This window comes from Mustela putorius, unplaced genomic scaffold (assembly GCF_011764305.1).
Source record: "Mustela putorius furo isolate JIRA1106 unplaced genomic scaffold, ASM1176430v1.1 tig00000585_pilon_pilon_pilon, whole genome shotgun sequence".
Classification (NCBI taxonomy): domain Eukaryota; kingdom Metazoa; phylum Chordata; class Mammalia; order Carnivora; family Mustelidae; genus Mustela; species Mustela putorius.
The window spans coordinates 4,118,095-4,139,729 of NW_025421424.1; the positions used below are offsets into that span (position 1 = coordinate 4,118,095).

At 36.2% G+C, this 21,635-nt stretch overlaps 1 protein-coding gene across 4 annotated transcripts in view; it reads left to right on the plus strand.

Annotated features, from left to right (window-relative positions):
• The window catches only part of GDAP2 (ganglioside induced differentiation associated protein 2), a 68,004-nt gene extending 49,045 nt beyond the window's left edge, over window positions 1–18,959 (plus strand). For all 4 annotated transcript variants that reach the window (XM_013045047.2, XM_004771056.3, XM_004771057.3 and 1 more), the window contains 5 exons: window positions 79–155; window positions 2,786–2,925; window positions 3,598–3,652; window positions 13,911–14,054; window positions 18,488–18,959. In XM_013045047.2, coding sequence (XP_012900501.1) covers window positions 79–155; window positions 2,786–2,925; window positions 3,598–3,652; window positions 13,911–14,054; window positions 18,488–18,535 — 464 coding nt within the window. In that variant the 3' untranslated portion in view covers window positions 18,536–18,959. The remainder of the gene's footprint in view (window positions 1–78; window positions 156–2,785; window positions 2,926–3,597; window positions 3,653–13,910; window positions 14,055–18,487) is intronic.
• The last annotated feature ends 2,676 nt before the right edge of the window (window positions 18,960–21,635 follow it).

Here is a 21,635-nt window from a genome sequence, read left to right on the forward strand (position 1 = left end):
GTGTAGAATATTTTTATAACATCAGAGTCCAGTCTTAGAATAAAGTCTCTGGGCGCTGATCACATTTCCTGTTCACAGGTGTTGATAACTGTGGTCGCACAGTGATGGTGGTAGTTGGAAGAAACATTCCTGTCACATTAATAGATATGGACAAGGTAAGCCACAGAAAGGCTCTGTTTTACATATAATGTTGATTTTCATGATTAGTAAGGTATGAATTTGGAATCAGAACTTAGAATATGAGATGGGGCAGAATTGTGTGTATCTGGGCAGAGGAGCGACCCTGGCTCTGCATGTTGGCACAGACCATTTCAGTAAGTTAGGGGTTTGGTTCGGTTCTGTAGGAGAAACAAAAAATAGTAGAATCCAATAATGTGATAAAAAGTGCAACTGCTCTCTTTCAGATATGACACAACTGGCAAGTTTTGGGTTGGAATCACTCTAGGTTATAATTGTGCTAACAATCAAATACTGCTTTTCTTGAAAAAAGAAAAATTAACTTTTGAATATCTATCTGAAGAGAAGAAGTCAGAGATGTAGTTAACCCAAAATGTCATAATGCCACAATCCCTTCATTTGGAGGCAAAGGACAGAAATAGCTGATTCATAAAAGAAAAAATGGTATTTCTGGCAAAGTAAATAAGAAAATGATGCTGCTTTTAAAAATGATTAGTAGTCCGGGGGGGCGAAAAAAAAAGTGAATCAGAATGACAGACCTTTTGTTGCCTTCAAAACTAGCCAGAAATCTCAAATAATAATCATTGTCATCAAAGATGAATCGAAATGATAAAAATGGTCACATCCATTGACCCAAGAATTCTGTTCTTCAGAATTTGTACTAAGGAAATAATCTAGCTGTTGACCCTGAAACTGCCCAAATTGGAATACTTGGGCAAGGGACCATTGAATCTAAAAGATAAATATGTAAATTGTCCTAGAATATCAGTATTATTAGAAACTGACTGAAAGAGAGGAGAATCACTTTAATAAATCATTCTTAACTACAGTAACAAATTATGCCCTTAAAAAATGTAAAAATCGCACCTATTTTTAACATAAAACGCAGTTATACAAAAGCAGATAATTGCTTCTGGCCAAGCCCTTAGTTTCCTGGTCACTGGTGTTTACATTTAAAAAATCGTGGAAGCGCTGGACCTGGCATATTACCACAGGCTCATTTGTAGCATAGAATTGGAATTTAAATTCCTAACAGGTAATTAGGGTGTATCCATAAATGGAATGGTTTGTGACCCTTAAAAATTATGATTCTAAAGACAAGTACTGTAGAGAAATACTTATAATATTGGCAAGGGAGAAAGTGATACATTAAGCTGCCTACAAACTGACCTTAACTTGCTATGTTTTAAGCATAAAGGTAAAAACTCAAAATGTAAATATTTCAAAATGGATTTAATGGTTTTAGGGAGAATGTGTTTTCTCCATTTTTCTGTCATGTGGCTTATACTTCCTTATAATGAAAAAAGGTTAAGTTAAAGATGGAGAATTTAAAGCTGGAAATGAGCATTTTAATTGCCCTGGGGAGGGGGTAGAGAGTAGATAGAGGACCAGAAGCAGTCTGGCAAAAGCAGAAATAATAACAAAAATACACACACACAGAGGAAAAACTCAGCTGTTGCAAATGATACCATAAGTATCATAAGTCTCTACTCATTTTGTGTAATAACAATCATTATGACATTGATTCATTCTCATTATAATATGATTGATAACCAATAAAAACATGAATCTCTGCATTTGATTTTGTTGTGTCCTTTCTTGGTGTTCTGAATATCCACTATGTACCATTTCATATAATATAATGAGATATATTGTGAGGCCCAAACCAACAAACTGGAAGATACTATGTTTTCTTAGTGCCTTCTGTCAGCTCTGCCAGTAGTTGGATGCTAATTCGTCTCAGTCCACTCCTCTCAGTGCCAAGGACTCTCCTGAGGAGAACTGGGAAATCGCCTGTTTGATAATAATCTTTCACTTGTAAACTGTTAGCTTCCTCTATGTCATTGTTTATAGGCACACCACTGGGTCATCCTGGCCCTGCCCATATTGTATCTCTGCTTTGTGTTTAATGTTTCTCTTACATTTCATCCTTCTGGTAATGGACCATTTCTCTAATATTTATTTCTCTGATGTGATCTGGATCATGTTAAATTTGAGCCTTAGAAAGCTGCCCAGTCCATTGCCATCTACTGACTAAAACTGTTCTCATTTTTCTCATTCAGGTCAACGTTAAAGATGCCAAAAAATTAGTCCTCAAAGTGAGCTGTGGGAGGGAGGCATCACTCATAATGTCCTTGTATAGCAATTCTTGGTTACGTGAGAGATCTAAGTCTGTATCCCAGTAGAGACTGCAGAGATTTTCATTGAGTTCATGTGGAAACATCAGGAAAGATCAGAAGTCTACAAATTGTACTTCTGATGATATTAATATCATTATCCTACAGAGGGAAAACCTAGCAGCTGACTGAAGAACTCTTTTAAGTATAGGAAGAGTTATTTGAGACGATAGAGATTGATCTCCACCATTTAGAAAAAACAAGGCAAAAATGGATCCTACTGTACCATTTCTGAGAATTACATAACACTGGTATAGTTCACTTTCCTGAAGATCTTTTAAAAGAGAATTGATACTCCTTGTCCGAGATGTCCATCTGCAGTGCCAGGGCCATTGATGATACTAGTCTTCTGGGTTTTGTCTCATTCTTGGCTTCTGTGAAATAGACCACTGTGCAAGATGATCTTACTTTTACTTCTCTTTTTCTTCTAGGCTCTTTTATATTTTATCCATGTAATGGATCACATTGCTGTGAAAGAGTATGTATTAGTATATTTTCACACACTGACCAGCGAATACAATCACCTGGACTCTGACTTCCTGAAGAAGCTCTACGATGTTGTTGATGTCAAGTTAGTTATTTTTGCAAATTATGAAGAGGGGAGATAGCTTCTTTCTTTCCTAATACTAATCAATAAACAAATATTGCTTAGTATTATGCAAAAAAATGTGTTTCATGTAACAGAATTTTATCATATATAGAGAAGATACTTTAATATGAGGAGGCCCTCCTTAACTCCAGCATGTTTTGCATCTAAGGAAATTCATATGTAAACTTTTTCCTGCTTTTAAAAAACATCTTGAAAAAGGGTTGGGATCATTACCAATCTTTATAAAAAATAACAAAAATACTACCTTTTTTATTAATAAGATGTTACTTTTATCAAAATACATATATAAATATTATTTTATTTGACCCAGTGATCCATGAGTATGTTAGTTCATAGTCTGATCCCAGAGATTCTAGTGCAATAGAAAAAAATGGCAGTGTTTGTTAAATATGAAATTATTTTGTTCTACCTGTAGGTGGCTCTGTCGCAGCCAAGAGAAACAACATCTTTTATAAAACAAAAGCTTTAAATAATGAAAAGTTCTCTGAATCATTTTTTGACATTTCACCTAAAATTCAATAAGTGAACTAGAGCTACTTTTAACTTGTTTTCTTTGTGAATATATTTCTATACTCTAGCAGAGTTAATTGTCCATAGCATGACATACTAACCCTTGTTTTTATTTCAAATCAGATACAAGAGGAATTTGAAGGCTGTTTATTTTGTTCATCCAACATTTCGTTCAAAGGTACAGTGTGTTTCTTTTTAGCTTAATCTTGAATTTTAGTGCACTGCATGCTAGCATATTAAGCTATATTTCAAGATCTTAATTCTTACTACTACCACTGTGACTGCTGATTTCTTTGCTTACTGTTCCTTTTAAGTGATAGTGAGTTGTGGTCCTAATGTTTTGGTCCCATGTAAACTCCAGTGTCTTTATAGGCAAGTCATACAAGCCTTTCAGTCCTTGCTTCTTCATACTCTGTGTTTGAGCTTTGCTCATGCCCTTGTTACAGAGTATACTTTCCTTTCTCTGCTCATGGCTAACTTCTCTTTGTCCTTCAGATCTCGGCTTAGCAATTACTTCCATAGAAAACCTTTCCCAACCAATTCTGCAACTAGTAGGTACTTCTACATTGTACCCCCTTAAGATTTTAGTCTCTATCATTGTGATGTTTTTAATTCTAATTATTTGTTTAATTTTCTACCTTACGCTAGACTGCAAGATTTGTGAAAGCTAGAATATAGCTATCTTGTTTTTTTTAATATCCCTAATACCTAATCCAGCATCTTGACTTCATCAATATGCACTCCTTTGGTCCTTTTACTTTTTCTGAAATTATCATCTCTCTCTCTCCCTCTTTTTTTTTTTTTTTTTTTGGTCTTTATTTCCTTCCCTATCCAGCCTAAAACCCAAATTCTATCACTTTAGTCACACTGCTGTTAATGCCAAAAATAACCTATGTCTCTTAATCTTTTATCACACTTACCCATCAAACCCTGCGTCATGAGATAATTTCATCACTCTGCTTTCTTCACTCCTGTATCTGGGTTGCTGAGCACAGATGGACAAGTCTTAGAGCCATGTCATTTTGGCCTTCTAAGCAGACTCATGCATGGAGCTTTCTCTGCTGAGGGCCCCTGGTATTTCACTGGATAGTGTCCCAGCAAGGCTCTCTGCTCTCCCCAAGCCCGGTCCTACTAGCAGCCCCTTACTCCAATAGTTGGCCTGGCCTTGTTCTCAACCAAGAACATCAAGAAACATCAGTAAAAAGCTGCCTCTCTCTTCCCTCCCAACCAGACTTACCTGCCATCTGTTCCTATCATTTCGTTCTTTTCTGTCATAAAAAATGTCTCCCTTCTTAATGAAGAGTAGCCCCTCTACCTGTGGTCCAGATACAATTATAATAATAGCTAATGTTTTCTAAGCACCTAACTATATCCTTGCTTTTCCCTGTGTTATCTTGTTTAAGCCTTATATCTAAGAAGGAGATAGTAGTATTATGCCCATTTTGGAAGTAAAGAAATTGATGCTTTGAGAGATTAAATAACATTTGCTTACTGTTACTTAATCTAAACATTTTAATTATAGAGCCTCCGCTGATAACTACACAATATATTTCCATTTCCTTAGGACTTTGTCCTCAGCAATTTTCACCTTTTCCTTGCTCTATCTCATCAACTTTTAAACATGCTAAAGCCTACATTTCTCTCTCTTCCCCTTAACAACCACAATTTTTTAGTGTGATCTACATTCTATTTTCATTGTCTCCATTTTTTATACACCTTAAATTACTCCTGTCTTGTTCAAACCCCACTCTGACAGCTAAAGCTACTCGCACCAAACCACTGGTCATCTTTATCCTTTTTCCCTGCATCCTTAATCACGGATGGTCCCTCTCTCCTTGAAATGTTAATGTTCCCAAGCCCTCATCCTTTTCTTTCACTCTGTACCTTCTTTCATTCCTGTGCCTTCACCAACCCTCCAAATTATATGCAATTCCCAAATACATGTCAGGAGAGGCAATGAAGCCTAATGTTTAAAGCATGGGCCCAAGACTCAGGGAATATTACTAATCCCAGCTGTACCAACTACCAGTTTATCTTCTCAGGCAAGTTATGGAACTGCTCTGTGTGTTAATTTCATCTTCTATAAAATGGGAATAATAGTAGTGTCCACCTTCTAGGGTTATTGGAAGAATGAAATTAGTTAATATGTATAAAATGCTTAAAATATTACCTGACCTAAAATAAAATCTCAGTAAGTGATACCATCGTTGTCATGACCATCATCCTTTCTGGGTTCCATGTTGAGCTGTTGAGTATATACTTCACGTAGATGTCTTACAGACACCTGAAGTTCAACATTTTAAAAACAGAACTACTCATGTCCTCCTCCCCGACTCACTCCCAAACTTCTGTTTATGTTTCCTTTCTTAGTAAATGGAACCACTGCCTATTAGGTGCCTAAGCCGGGACCAGGGAAGCATCACATTGTATCAGTCTATGTGCTTGCTTTTGTCCCAGTGTATGCCTGTGCCATGAGTCCCATTGCTTCTACCTGAGTTGATGCTGGCACCATCTTTCATCTGAGAGGACACAGCTACCTCCTAGTTAGTGTCCATAGTGTCCTGCCTCCAGCGTAGCACTGTTCCTTCAGGACTGCCTAATGACATTTTCTTATCATGTTAATATAAGAAGCCTGAAATATTTACTATATGGTCTTTTGCAGAAGTTGGCTGACCAGGTTTAAGCAAAAAGAAAAAAAGCAACAAAACCTGATTATATCAGTGGGGTTTGGAGAAAAAAGGACTTATTTCAGCATAAAGCCTAGGATTGTGTTATTTATTAGATGAATAGGGTTGAGAGAAAGGACTGTGTGATCCATGACTCCCAGGTGTCATCAGTTAAAGGGGATCATGGATTGGGATATAAATTTGGGAGTCCCCTTTAAGTAAATAGAGCTTTAACTCTTTAAATATGTTAATGAATTAAGTCCCAAAGAGGATAGCTAAAGACAGACCCTGGGATCAAGGAAAGAGATCAAGGAGACATAATCTAAAAATCAGTGGGAGAGCCAAGACTGAGTAATGCTCTGGGAGCCAGTGGACAGGAAAAGCATCAAACATGGTAGAAGTAGTCATTATTTTAAAGTACTGTGGAGAAATTAGGTAAGATAAGTAGCAAAAAGTCCTCATTACACTTCATAATTAATAGATGAGTGAATACTTCATTGAGAGAATGGTTTTCAACATTATTTCTCATTGTTTACAGAATTGTTGAATTTCTCATCCAAATACCACCTATAAAATTTGCATAAAATATTTTAAATAATTCTTTTAAAAGTTGCAGATTTCCTTTTGGTCCCTCAGTGTTAGAATAGCTTATTAAGTGCTAATTAAATGCTTATGAGAATAGTGGCAGGCTTTAAAAAAAAAAAAAAAGTACAGTGTTCGAACAGTCTCTTAAATGAAGGACTTTTCCTGCTCTGTTCAGTTAAGTTCTGATTACATGGTCCTATCAGATAATGTCTGTTATCAACTTTTCCACTGTTTTGTTATGCTCAGTGGGTGGCTGATGTTTTCTTTCTATAACAGTTGAAGATACTGCTTGACTGTTTCCCCATATCTCATCATCCATTTATATTTGTTCATCCAGTGGCTACTGACATTTTTTCTTTAGTGGAGATAAACAGAAGGGTGAGCTTGGTTTTTAGCATATCCTTGCAAGAATGTCTGCTCTCCCCGCTTCTATTCAATATTGTACCAGAGGCTCTAACCAGTTTGTAATATGGCAAGAAAAGGAAATAAAATGGCTCTAGATGTAGAGGGGAGTAAATAATACTGTCTTTATTCACAGATGACTTGAACATCGTGTAGAAAACTCGGTGGTATCCTCAGCAAAACTAGTAGAATTAATAAGTAAGTTTTATCAAGGTTTCAGTGTCTAAGATTAGTATTTAAAAATTAGTTGTATGTATTAGCAACAAACATTCCAATTGAAATGTAAAAAACCAATATTATTTACACTATCATCAAAATATACTATATTTAAGGATAAATATGACAAAAGATGTGAAAGACCTATGCCTTATACAAGTTATGTACACTGCAGAATATTCATAAGAGAAGTTAAAGGAGACCTAAGTAAAGAAAGATATACACTGTATTTGTGGACTAGAAGACCTAATATTGTAAAATTCTCAATGCCTGCTAAATATGGTGATTCATTGCCAACCAAAAATTCAGCAAGCTTTTTTGTAGAAATTGACCAATAAAATGCAAAGAATTTAAATAGCCAAAACTATCTTAAAAGAAAACCAGAGTTGAAGGACTTGACAATCCCTGCTTTCGAAGCTTATTCTAAAGCTGCAGTACTCAAGGATATGTGAGGTGTTGTCATAAAGACAGACCTATAGATCGGTGGAACAGAGTAAAGAATCCAAAAATAGACTCATGTGTATATAGATAACTGGTGTTTGAGAAGAGTGCAAAAGCAGGTCAGTGGAAAAAGGAGTGTCTTCGATAAGTGATACTGAAACAATTAGATATCCATATGCAAAAAAAATGAACTGTGATCTGTGTTTTGCATCACATACAGAAATTAACTGGAAATGGGTCAAAGACCTAAATTATAAAATGTGTAACTATTAAGCTTCTAAAAATATATATATAAGAGAGAAAGCTTTGTGACCTTGAGTAAAGCAAAGATTTCTTAGATACAACACCAAAGTACAATCCATAAAAGAAATTGGACTTCATAAAATTAAGAACTTCTGCCTTTTTAAAAATAGTTAGAGTAAAAAGGCAAGCCACGGCCTAGGATAAAATCTCTGTAAATAGAACATTTATCTGATAAAGGACTTCTCTTTAGAATAAATAAAGAAATCTCAAAAATCATTAGTAAAGAAATCACTCAATTTAGAAATGGGCAGAAGATTTGTGCAAGCATTTCCCCAAAGAAAATATATAACTGTCAGATAAGCACATGAAAAGATGTTTAGCCTAATTAGTCACTAGGAAAGTGCAAATTAAATCAAAATGAGTTAACACTGCACTTCTGTTCGAGTGGCTTAAAGACTGACCATACCAAATGTTGGTGAGAATGTGGAAGAACTGGCATTCCCCTTCGGTGCTTATCTGAATGTAAAATATTACAGAAACTTCGGCAGTTTCTTTGAAGAATTTCAGTTTATTTAAAGAATTAAATGTATACCTACCATGTGATCCAGCCATTCCACTCCTAGTATTTACATGAGACAAATGAAAACGTACCCATACAAAGACTTGTACACAAATGCTCATAGCCCTTTTATTTGTTATAGTCAAAAACTGGAAATAACCTGCATGCCCATCACTGAGAGAATTGACAGCCAAACTGTGGTATGTCCATGCAATAGGATACTGCTCAGTAATAAAGAAGAATGAACTCTTGATACATAGCAGCAACATAAATGAACCTCAAAATAAATAAGCCGAGTAAAAGAAGCTAGACAAGTATAACACGCTGTATGATTTCATTCATATAAAATTCTAGGGCATACAAACTAATATGTAATTACAGAAGGCAGAGCAGTGATTACCTGTGGACAGGGAGAAGGAGTGGGAGGGAGGAATTACAAAGGACCCTAAGAACCTTTAGGAGTGATGGCTATGTTCTTTTTCTTGATTAGTTGTTTCATGGGTGTATACATATATCAAAACTTAACAAATTGTATACTTCAGTTATGTGCAGCTTATTGTGTATCAATTATATCTTACTTAAACATTAAAAAAAAAACCTGCAGTGAGAGACCACTACACTGCCACCAGAATAGCCAAAACTTAAAAGACTGGCAATGCCAAATACTGCCAATGATGTGAAGTGACTGGAATTCTCCTACATCATAAGTAGGAATTGGAAATTGTGCAACTACTTTGAAAAGAGTTATGAAAATCTCTTATAAACTAAATATATATCTCATCTGTGACACATCAGTGCCACTGCTAAGTATTTACCTAAATAAGCTGAAAACATGTGCCAAAAAAGACTTCTATAAGAATGTTCGGAGCAGCTTTCGTCATAGCAACCCAAAAACTGGACACAGCCAAGGTGCTGCTTGTTAGTAGGATTACAAATAATTAAGCTCTTGCACGTTCTCGTAATGAAGTGTTTCTTGGCAGTGAAAGAGAACACACTACTGATACACAGAACCACACACAAAAATCTTAAAAACATTAAGCTGAGTGAAAGAGTCCTTACATAAAAATTGATTATATGCTGTATGATTCCATTTATATGAAATTCTAGAGCAGACAAAACTAATCCATGGTAGAAAAAAAACAAAACATCATTTGCCTCCATGGAGAGGGCCATAAGGGAAGAGGAGCATGAAAGACCTTTCTGGGGTGATGAAATGTTTTGTATCTGAGCAGGATTTTTATGTATATAATGTATTTGCCTAAATAGCAAAGTACAATTAAAATCTGTGCTTTTCATCAAATACAAATTTTATAGCAAAGAAACTGAACAAACTTTGAACTCTCATTAGAGATAATGAATGCTGTAGTTGGGGACAGCTTTCTGATGTCTGCAGTTTACTTGGAAATGCAGCAAAAAAAGTAAGATGGATCAACAGATGAATAGAGGGATGGGTAGATATGTGTTAAAACATAAGGAAAATGTGAATGATTGGTGGCTAATACTGGTGTTCTTTTAACTTCAGTGAATACTTGAACATTTTCATAATTTTCTTTACTTCTGTTATAAATTCAGATTTACCAGTATAGTGTTCATTTGTACCAAACTTATAAAACTGTGTGGCCACTCTTTGCTAAGATATGACTTTAATCCCTCCTCCTCCACAGTAGAGAGTCTATAATAGCTATCCAGCCTGTGGCATTGATGGAAGCACATTACCAGAAATTTCAGTGTTAGAGCCACCAGCCTTGGCTGCCACACATTGGAATTGCTTCAAATAGGAGTCAGTGGCAGGCTGGGCAGAGGCTGAAGACCAGATATATAAAGTGAAAAGCATTATGTTACCTCTTGATAACATTTTGCAATGGGGAAAATGAGGGAGGATTGAGAGAATAAGACCCATGTGTAATGAAATCCATCCATTATTTTATACTAAGTCAAAAACTCTAAATGGGGTGTTTATAATTATAAAATAATGAGATGAAATCAAGGGATAATAAAACAATCGAATCACACTGTTCTGATTTCAGTACTCCTCAGATCTTTTCCAGGACACTCCACCCAAAGTGGTAATAAATGGACTGCTCATATAAATCACTACTCTTTTTTTCTTCTTTGAAGTTTACTAATACAAGGCAAACTAACTATTTAAACCCACTCCTGATTCTGGCTCCAGTAGATTATTTTAGTACACACATGTACTAAAGTCTTTTACAGTCTTTTCCTAGTTTATATTATTTTGTGATCCTGTGCTCTTGGCTTTCCGTTTGTGAATAATTGGGTGAAAGAATTTCCAGCATTTACAAAACATCACAACAGTCCTTTTTCAAATTTTAAATTTTCATCGGTTCATTAAAATAGGAGGTAATAAGTAACATAAGTTTATGTAAATGCGTATTTATGACATAAATTATTGAAAATTAAAAGCTAAGTTATAGAAAACTGAAATTTTAAGAAGCAAAGACAGTGCTCTTGAGTGTCCCTGAACAGAAAACTGGGTTTTTCCTTCTGTCTACTTTGAGTAATTTTCTCTTGCCAATACCTGGAGGATGTGAAGGAGGTAATGACAGAAAATGGGACAGAGAAATGTTTTTCTCTTTCGCAGATTGTATGCCTGAGGTCACTGACTAGACTCCCCAACCCAACCTTCTCTTTGAGTTTACCACCGCCACCCCACTATGTCATTTGGTGTGGCATATACAGGATTCTTTGCCTAGAACTATACAATTAAGAGGGACCTTAAAGATCATGTAAGTCTAACTTGCTCGTTTTATAGAGGAAGAACTTGAGGTGCAGATTGAAGTACAATGTATTTTTATTGTAGAATGAAGAACTGTTAAACCACCCCTAAAGAGTATTAAAATAGTACACCCAGAAACTCTCACCCCTCCCCTGAGTTGTTAATTCTTCCAACACCTTAAATTCCCTCCTTTTTTTGGTTGTTAATTACACACTGCATATGGTATTGTATAAGACATTCCCTGCATTGGGGAATTTACAGTCTATTTAGAGAATCAGATAATACAATACAGAATACTAATTATGCCATAGCATGAATAAACAAAATGTTTGTTGGAACATTTAGAAGCTCCTTTCCAGTTTTGTGTGGAAGTGTGGTCAAAGAAGTCCTCCTAACTGGGGTGAATTTTGATCTAAGCTCTGAAGAACAATTGCCAGGCATATAAAAGCAGCATGTAAAAAGCTTCAGAGGCAAGAGAACAAAGGCACAAGAGTTTTCTTCTTAGGCCCTTACAGTTCTGTATTGTTCCCATGCAGCAGTGGCTCCTTGCATATATAGGTATTCACCTGTTTCTGTGGGCCGTTCATTGCATTTAGTACATTTTGCCTTAGGTAGTTGTTATGCTTCTGCTTATAATCTAGCTCCTCTACTAAAACCCAAGCCCCCTTTAGAGGAATAGCTCTGTCACTGTTACCCTGTATCACCGACAGCTCAGTGCTTAATACACAGATGACCAATAGATGTTTAATTCCTTGCACACATGTTTAATCTCTTAACATAGCCATCAGGTGCTTTTCTGTTTGGATTTTACAGTCTTCCTAGTTCCTTAAGCTCTTTCTGGAATCTGTAAAATGTCTGTGATCTCTCCATTCTTACTGTTTTATTAGCTACTTCTGTGGCTAATTGTAGTTAGAGCTCCTAATCTGGAAGTGTCACTACTCTAGTTTGCAGAAAATGAGGTATATAACACTGTGTGCTTTAAAGAAACTGATGTCAAAAACTGATTTGGGGTATGTAAATAAGTGACTGTTTAATTTGATTTAAATTAACCCACCTGGTTCTAGCAAGGCCAGGTGCCTCCCCTCTTCTCCATCACCCCCCTCCAAATAAACTTGATAAGATGGGAGGGGAGAGGGTTCAGAGGATAATGTTAATATTTGAGACCTTATGCCAGTCATTGGTAGTATAGCCAAAATAGAATAGTGACTCAGACTGTAAAAATCATTGTAGAATAAGTTCTATCTTTATTTACTCATTCTTTATCAAATACTTTGAGAATGATGGTTCCATCTGTATCTTATAAAACTTTAGACTATTATTCTATGATTGTCTGCCAAGTCCTAGGGAAATTACAGAAATAGACATAAGAAACTAAAATACTAGGAATTTATAAAATACTAGGAAGGAATAAGTGCTCTAAATGCAATGGACATTTCAGGTATTACGAATTCAATAGAAGAGAGAATCTGGAGCTGTAAGGGAGAAATAATGAAAGAAGTGAGTCTCTACCAAGGGCAGACTTGGACAAGATCCTGACAAGTTAGTGCAGTGTTGTCTGTTCTTTCATACCTATTCTCATAAGGAGGTACAAAGGAAGTATGTCATATTAGGGGCATGAAATATGTGAAAGGTTTGAATAGCACCTGGAAAATGTGGTAAGATTGACATCAGGGCAGATGCCCAGAGTGTTGTGTGTGTATAACATACCCAGCTGTACATTCGTAGTGCACTGTCCCAGTGCCCGTGTTCATATGCACATGTTTCCTTCTGTAAATAAAATGGGGGTAGCAACAATATTGTATCTACCTCATAGAATCATTGTGTAAGCCATTGGTAAACATGACTAGTTAAGACTGGCATTTAGATAGATGGACAATAATTTGTGAGTTCTAGTTGTTGCCTAGTTTATGTAGTATTGTTTGTTATTAAGAATATTTTTTTTCTTTTTTTGGAGCCAACAAATTTTGCAAACTAGCTTTTATAGGGGGATTGCTTGTTGCAAAGTGAAATGAGCAAAGGTGGCTCCACAGAAGATTTGCTTTGATTGATTAAGGAAAAAGACCACATGCCAAATGTTAGCTGAAAAATGTATCAAATATTGGCAAACTTTTCAGTCTCATTTGAAAAAATGAAAAGAGCTTGTGAATTTGGAGATGTTAACCATTTTCAGAGTAGCAATGAATCAATTATTCTACCAAATAATGCCAGGGATTTTGCCCACAATCCACAGTAAGAAGCATTTGTTGCATGACAACATACTACACACAAAGGAGTATAGAGACACCTAAACAGAAGCAAAAGCTTCCTGAAACACTTTGCTCACCCTTACTGCCTTCCCCAATAATTGTTACTCTAATGTTGTTCCTTTTTATTGTTGTTTTTACTGCTGTTCATAATCCATTAAACTGATTGCATAATTCACTGGTGAACTACAACCCATACTTTGAAAAACATTACTTATTACAAGCTTTTTCTGACATGCTTTCAATTTTGAAACATAGTTTCTCCCTAGTATAAATCTTCAAAACCATGTTTGTATTTCTAACTTTGGCCACTGGCTTAAATTGTTTTCTCTTCTCTTAATCAGGTATCAACATGGTTTTTTACCACCTTTTCTGTCTCGGGACTGAAGGACAAAATCCACCATGTGGACAGCCTCCACCAGCTATTCTCTGCCATATCACCGGAACAGATTGACTTTCCTCCTTTTGTCCTTGAATATGATGCCAGGGTAAGAAGTACCGGGAGTTCTCCCTCACCTGGTGCAGTATCTTAGCTTTTCTATAGGGCACTGCTGATGGGCACACCATCCTTTGATTAGAAGAGGATATGAATGCCTAATGGGTATTTAAGGAAATGTTCTAGTAAACTTGCTAGTATCATTTAATGTTCTTTTCCTACAGTAAATAGGAAAACTCTTTGTCCTAAGAGAGGACTTTTTCCCCAGTAAGTTTTTCAATAGGAGATTTTCCTACTGTTGGTTTGAAGCCAATCCTTGCTTATATTGTCCATTTTCTACCACCTCTGCCTAATTTTCTTAAGATTGATTAACTTTTTATCTATGCAAGTAGAGTCAGAAGAATCTGTTGGTGTGTGACATTTTTCAGTATTAATTCAAAACAGTAGGCTATCTTAGTAGCCTTTACCCTACTAAAGGTTTCATTTTGCCAAAAGTTTATATAATGTTTTTAAGAGTATCAACCAGTAGTATTAGTATAATTACTTATAGATGCATTTATGAATATATTACTTAAACACTGATAAAGGGCTACTCTTGAATTTTATCAAAGCTCCATCCCATTGTGTTTATTCGTGCTTTAGTAGTTCAAAAAAAAACCAAAAACAAAAGTAAGTAACATACTTGGCCAAAAGATCATCAGTCTCCTTATTTAACTGTTGCTGATTACATATTTTTATGCATGGGTCAGGGAATATATTTGAAGCTTATATTCAGTTTGAAATGAATTATTTTTCCCTAATTATTGTACAGCATGTATACACTAAAATAACTATTCTGCAAGACATTTTCTCTCTACCATTTCTTTAACTTCAGCTATAATTTCTGTCTCCCTTTATGTGAAGAGCAGAGTATTTAATGTGTTCTAATGGCTAATAAAATTTCATGCTTGGCTTTTGAACAAAGAGGATTTGTAATTGAAGCAGCTGGGTCATAGATACAAAGATTATTGAATGGGGGGGAAGAACATCAGTTTGTGTTTATTGTAGATTGCTGGAATAGAAAATGGCCTTATTGTTACTCTTTTGAAGTATACATCTCTCATTAATAATTTAAAAAATGGGTAGCAGGAAATGAAAGACACTAAAAGATATTTTGTGACCAAAAATTCAGAATGACAATTCAAAGCTAGTGTCTGGATTTATAATTTATTTTCTAGGGTATAGTATACAGGTTGGATTGTATTGATTAGAAAACCCCAATGCCTGTTTTTTAAGCCAACACATTTTCTATATACTTAAGGGCCTATAAAGCCAACTTCCATTAAGTTTCAACACCACACTCAAACTTAGTTTTGTTTGCTTCTTTTAGGTTTTTCTTATATTTTTCTTGTATTTTATATATCAAATGATGTGCTAAATCAAAATTTAATAAAATAACCTATAATCTCAGAGCGCCTGGGTAATTCAGTCAGTTAAGCCTCTGAGTGGGGCTTAGTTCATGATCTCGGGGTCTTGGGATCCAGCCATGCGTTGGGCTTTCTGCTCAACAGGGAGCCTGCTTCTCCCTCTCCCTCTTCCCCTCCCTTCACTTGTGCACACATGCTCTGTCTCTTTCTAATAAATAAATAAAATCTTTATTTAAAAAAATAACGTGTAATCTAACTCTTGGGTGATTGGATCATCTCTCTGTGCCTGTACTAGAGCTCTCTAAAATTGAGATATTAGGCCATCTGTATATAAAGGCCAAAGAGAGATATAAAAACAGGGAAGAAACAAAAGAAGGTGTTAGGAGATGATGTGGGAAGGCCCAGTAGAGGGCCTGGATACTAGAGCTTTACATGTTACTTGTAGCACTTTGGCTTTGTGGTCTGTGGGGAGTATTCTGCTGTTATATTTCTGTTTAGAATGATGGCAATAGAAACAGCATAACTTAGGGAGGTTAACACTTTGAGCAGGTAGACAAGTAAGAGGCTATCAGTAGGCCAGAGGAGAAATGAAATCAGAGCTAGGGCAGCAATAGTGATAATGGCAATGACTGGAAGATCTTAGATTTAGAAGTAAACATTTTAGGAAATAAAATCCACAGCATCTGGTGACTGAGTAAACCATTAGGGGAGATGAAAGAGGAAGGATGCCTAAGGTGACTACAGTTTCTGCTGTAGGAGACTTGGTGGACGGTATTGCTGCCATGCCAGAGAGGCAGTTTGAAGGAAGAGCAATGGGGTGAGGGTATTGAGGGAATGAGAGAGAAGAGACAGGTGGAATGTTCGGTTTGTGACACACTAGGATTGAGGTGGAGATCCAGTAAGTGGTTAGATACTATCCTGTAAAGAAATATTTGCCTTTGCTAGGAAAATGAAATATATAATCAGAGAAAAGGAAATGAGTATAGAATTGGTTAATTTATTGTCCTATTCAGTTGTGCCTTGCCCATAGTAGGTGTGACAGGGCACAATGTGTCATGGTTGACTGGTTTCCATGGCCTTCTATCTTCTGGGTCTTTTGTGACTTTGAACAGTGACGTAAGTTTTATAGGCATGAAAGGAGTCTTTGAAGGTAATTAGAAGGTAATTTTTATCTCTCTCTCTATATCAAAATGTTACGGAGACCATTTCAGAAAGGCTGCTAGTCAGCATTCTTACAAATATAAAATACAGTCAAAGAGAGGGTACACAAATTTACCTGGCAACCATTCTTCAAATTTCTAAGATTGTTTCCAGAAATAGAGAAAATGGATTGCTCAGCGGTCTTTTTGCACAGTATGAGACTAATATAAAAAGCTGTGTTACATAGCATTAAGAATTAGATTTGCCCTTCTTACTTATCACAAGTTAATGTAGAAAGGAAAACCTAAAAATATCTGGTAGTTACAGAATGGAATGGAGAAATCTTAAAGATGGAGAGTAAACTTCAAAACAGAGTTCTCTCTTCAGGCATGTTTCTTAAGCATAGCTTCCATATATGTTGAGGCTATAGGAGTGGTAAATATAACAGATCTTGATAAGAAATTCTAAACTACAAAAAAAAAAGTTTTCATTAATTTTTTCTCAAGTATCCTGAAATGCAGCCAATCTTAGGGTTTGTTTCTACCTAATTTTTAAAAAATCTTGTTAATACCTGGTCAGATTTATAATCAAAAAGTAAATTTTCCTAGCTCTTCTCTTATTTTTCTAGCTATGGTACTGTATCAATTCTTGCTCCAGAGCATGTGCCCTGAAAAATGTCAGGGCTTTTAGGGGTACCGGCAGGAGGGGCACTCAGTCGGTTAAGCATAGGACTCTGTTTCAGCTCAAGTCATAATCTGAGGGTCGTGAGATCGGCCCTGAGTTGGGCTCCACACTGGGTGTGGAGCCTACTTAAGAATCTCCCTCCCTCCTTATCCACCCCCACCCCACTCACGCTCTTGCTCACCCTTTCCCAAAAACAAACAAAAAAAAGTTTCTGATACCCTTAGTTACTCAAATAACATTTAACCACCTACTCTTTTCAAAACCGGTTAGATTTAATGCTCCATCATAACCAATAGTGTAAATATACCATAAAGCAATGCTACTTTCAGCTGTGTCTCATTCTCCATTCCTATTATCTACATTAATGCTAAACATTTCTGTTTATAGTTTACTGAAAAACTATTTGTGAAATACTTTCCTTAAAAATGAGAAATGAGGGGTGCCTGGGTGGCTCAGTGGATTAAGCCTCTGCCTTCAGCTCAGGTCATGATCTCAGGGTCCTGGGATCGAGCCCCACATTGGGTTTTCTGCTCAAGCAGGGAGCCTGCTTCCTCCTCTCTGTCACTGCCTACCTCTCTGCATACTTGTGATCTCTGTCAAATGAATAAATGAAGTCTTTTTAAAAAAAGAGAGAGAAATGAATTCCAAATCCCATAAATATAATCAAAGGTCCATTTATCGTCAAATTAACTGTCTTCACTTTTATTAAGATAAAGTTAGACAAAATGAAGTCAGAAAATACAAACGTACTCTTCTGTTCCATCATTCTATATTAAGGTTCAGTATGCAGTAAGACAACCCACTCTAACAAAATAATCTGGGCGCTAGATTTGAATACACGAGGATTTCAATTCAGACTCCTTGTTACTGCTAGGTGAATTTAGGTGAGTTATGCAAGCTGTGTGATCCTCAGTTTCTTCTTCTGCAAAAAGTGGTTACCTGCCTCATGGCATTACGTAAGGATATAAAGGGATAATGAAAGAAAGTGCTGTTATAAAGTATCTGGCATTTAGCATATTCAGTAAGGAATAATGTTATTGAAGAATATTATCATCCTAATGACCTCTGCCCACTTTATACCAGCTCTGGCTGACTGAAATGGAATCGTTTTGATGGCACACCTTGCTCAGGGTCAGGCATGAGCTAGATAGACATTTTACAAATGCGGTATCATTGACTATAAATCCTTTTCTTTCACATTCCCATTTAAATTGGTTTTATTACTTAATGTTCTTGTCTTTTTTTTCTTCCACAGGAAAATGGGCCTTACTATACGTCTTATCCCCCATCACCAGATTTGTGACCTGCCATCTTTTAGTGCTACTGGTTTCCAAGGACATCACTTTCTCCACGAATCGCTACCTATTGAAGTGAAATTCATTTTTGCTGTTCAGATCCAGAGAGCCTTTTGTCCCCCACCTCTCTGGTATTTTTTTATTGACTGTATATTTTCTGGCACATAAGCAATCTGACAATGGTAGGCCGTTCTGAACTGCACACTTATTTTAAATTTGTATATTTGTATCAAAAGAAAATGTTCATTTTTAGAGGGTTGTTAATAGAAATTGGGGAGCAACTTTTGAGTATCTTCAGTTTCCTGAAAGGACACTGGATTTCCCATTAGACAAGCCACCAGTTTTGTTCACACCATTTCTTTAACGTTGCACGCTTCCTTTGTGTACTTAAGTGTTTCTCAAAATATATAGAACCAGTGTATGCTTACCGTATGCATTGTTTCCTTCAGATCCTGGCATTGCATTTCATACAGATAATTTGGTTATGGTAGAAGAGAACTGTCTGGGATCAAGGATGTGGAAATGTCTCTGATCAAAACATTGAAATCATTAGCAAAATATGGGTCTTGGAATCTTACTGCACCAGTGAAGATTAAGATTTTGGATTATATGTTTTGTTAAAATTGTCGCTGTTCCAGTCTCAACAGTGGGGGAAAATAAGAAAACGGTATCTTCTGCCTTTTTCCTGTATTCATGGGTGATTTGGTGTCCTTTTTAAAGGACTGCACTCATTAGTACTCTTACGTGAAAGGCATCTATCTCCTGGACTCCATCACTGAGCCTTTAGAGAGGGTGCTGTCTCCCCAGAGTTGTGATTTTGTTGGGCTTTACAGCTGCTGCCTCTAAGGACATTTCCTCACAGTGTCTCTAGAGTTGCCTACGTTAAAATGGAGGAAGTGTGTTACAGTGAACAAAATTGCAGACTGCTGTTGCCACTCAGGCTCTATTTGTGCCTTAGCTTGCTTATGAATAAAAATTAGAATTATGATACGGACCTTACAGAGGTATCATAAGGCCAGCATGTAGAAAGGGCTTGTGATGTCTTCAGATGCAAAAATGCTAGGGGAGTTTGTGTAGGTGTCACTTCAGTTAGTTTTTAAGTGGCACTAAATGTACTTGAGCGTACTACGAGGCATTCCTCTTGGCCTTGGCACATTTTGAGTGTCTAACAGCTCTTGTCCTAAGACAAGAAATGTCTTAGGACAAGAGCTGTTACTAAAAAATCCCAACTCTGAGGAACTCCTTCCTACTTTGTCCAGAATTTCTTCTTGCCTCCTCCTCCCCCAGTGCTACACTTTAACAAGAGGCATCTGTTAGCCATTTTAAACATTTCTTCTTGAATTGAGGTCAAACCAGTATCATTTCCATCTGGGTGTCTTCATATTCTTTTTGATTCCTACACCCACCCACCCCCATCTCCCTCACTCCATCATGTACATTGGCAGTTCAGAGAAGAAAAAGTAGAACTGTTCTGTTCTAATGTGTTCAGGATCAGTGCTTCCAAAGGTCCCATTCCTCTGTGCCCAAATTAATTCTTAAGTGGATAAAAGAAACACTTCTTTTATGACAGAGAAATCCCCCTATAATTGTATTAGCCCCATTCCCTGTTTTCCCCTACAAACAAGAAGGGGCTTTACATTCCTTCAATAGGCCCTCATATCTTTTGCATGGAACAGACACATTTGCTTTGTGTCAGAAATCAAAGCCACTTGCTCCTTATATATGCTTATTGGGTGAAGGTTTCCTGTTACCTTCCCTAAGTCATCAGATCCAGACAGCCAGTCAGATGTCTACTAATAAGCTTCCTCTCAGACAAGACTACTTTCAGTCCCTTAAGCCTTGAGCTTTAAAAATCTGAAAAGTTACCTTCATCTTCTCCAGTCTATTGTTAGATCATATTTGAGGTATCTTTGCACTAGGAGCAATTATAAAAATATGCCAACTTTTCCTTTTTGAAAGTGGACTTGGCTATCTCAAATTGGCATTTGGCCTGAATCATTTCCTGTATAGATAATAGAGGCTGCAAGCTACTTTGCCATTTGAAAGGAAGAAAATTGATGTGTAGAATTTCTTATAAGCAATAATTTTGAAAGAATGTCCCTTTGCTATATTCATATGAGTATGTTAATGTCTAGTAACACAAGCAGGATTCTATATATAGTGAGATTCTCATTCAATTGCTGTCTTAGGATATAAAGTTAGTGTGGAACTATAAAGGTACTAACTGCATTTTATAATTTAATGGTGACTCTAGATAAGGGTTGTACTTCTCAGTGAAACTAAATTTGGTATGGGACCAAATTCATGCTTTCATAGCTATCTAAAGTGTTATATAATGAAGTTGTTTCAATGTATTAAGTCCTACCAAAGGAAGATAGTGACCTTGATAACGAAATGACTATGTAACGTTCCGTATAATCAAAAGGTTGGGTTGCCTGGAGAACACATGCCATTTTCAGAGACACAGTAGAGGATAAAAGGATGACTGGGTGGAGATGAGTACTAGCATCTGATGTTAATTCAAAGCACCACCAACTCCTTAATTTAATTAAACTTTGGTCATGCCAAATGCTAGTTGAACTGAGTAAGAAACAACATACAAAATATTAAGTAAATTCATTAATTCATGCAAGGCATAATAGGATTTTCTTAAGCAAGTACCTTTCTTCAGCATATATTTGGATTCTTCTTAACTTACCTATATCCAAGTTTCTTGACAGTGAAAAAAAATTCGAAAAAAACTGTCTTTATTAGACTCTCTTAAGGCTTAGAGACCAAGTGGTTTAAGATTTTCTTTTCTTTAATACACATCTTATTTCGTTGGCCAGTACCCTATTGTGTTTATTTTCTCAAGGGATTCAGTTAGTTTGAGACTAAAGAACAGAGGATTTTTAGAGTATTTTTGATAGGGAAAATGGGTATAGATTTTTTATCATATATCTGAAATCTTGAAGGATTAAAATATCTTGGGTTTCTAGAGAGAGAAGCATGTAACCACTCTAGTAGAAAAACATGGCTTGCCTTTTTTTTTTTTTTTTACCTGTTTTCTGTTTGCTGAGATATCATTCAGTGAATTCAAACTGTAGATAATGGTTTCTTTTCTTTGCA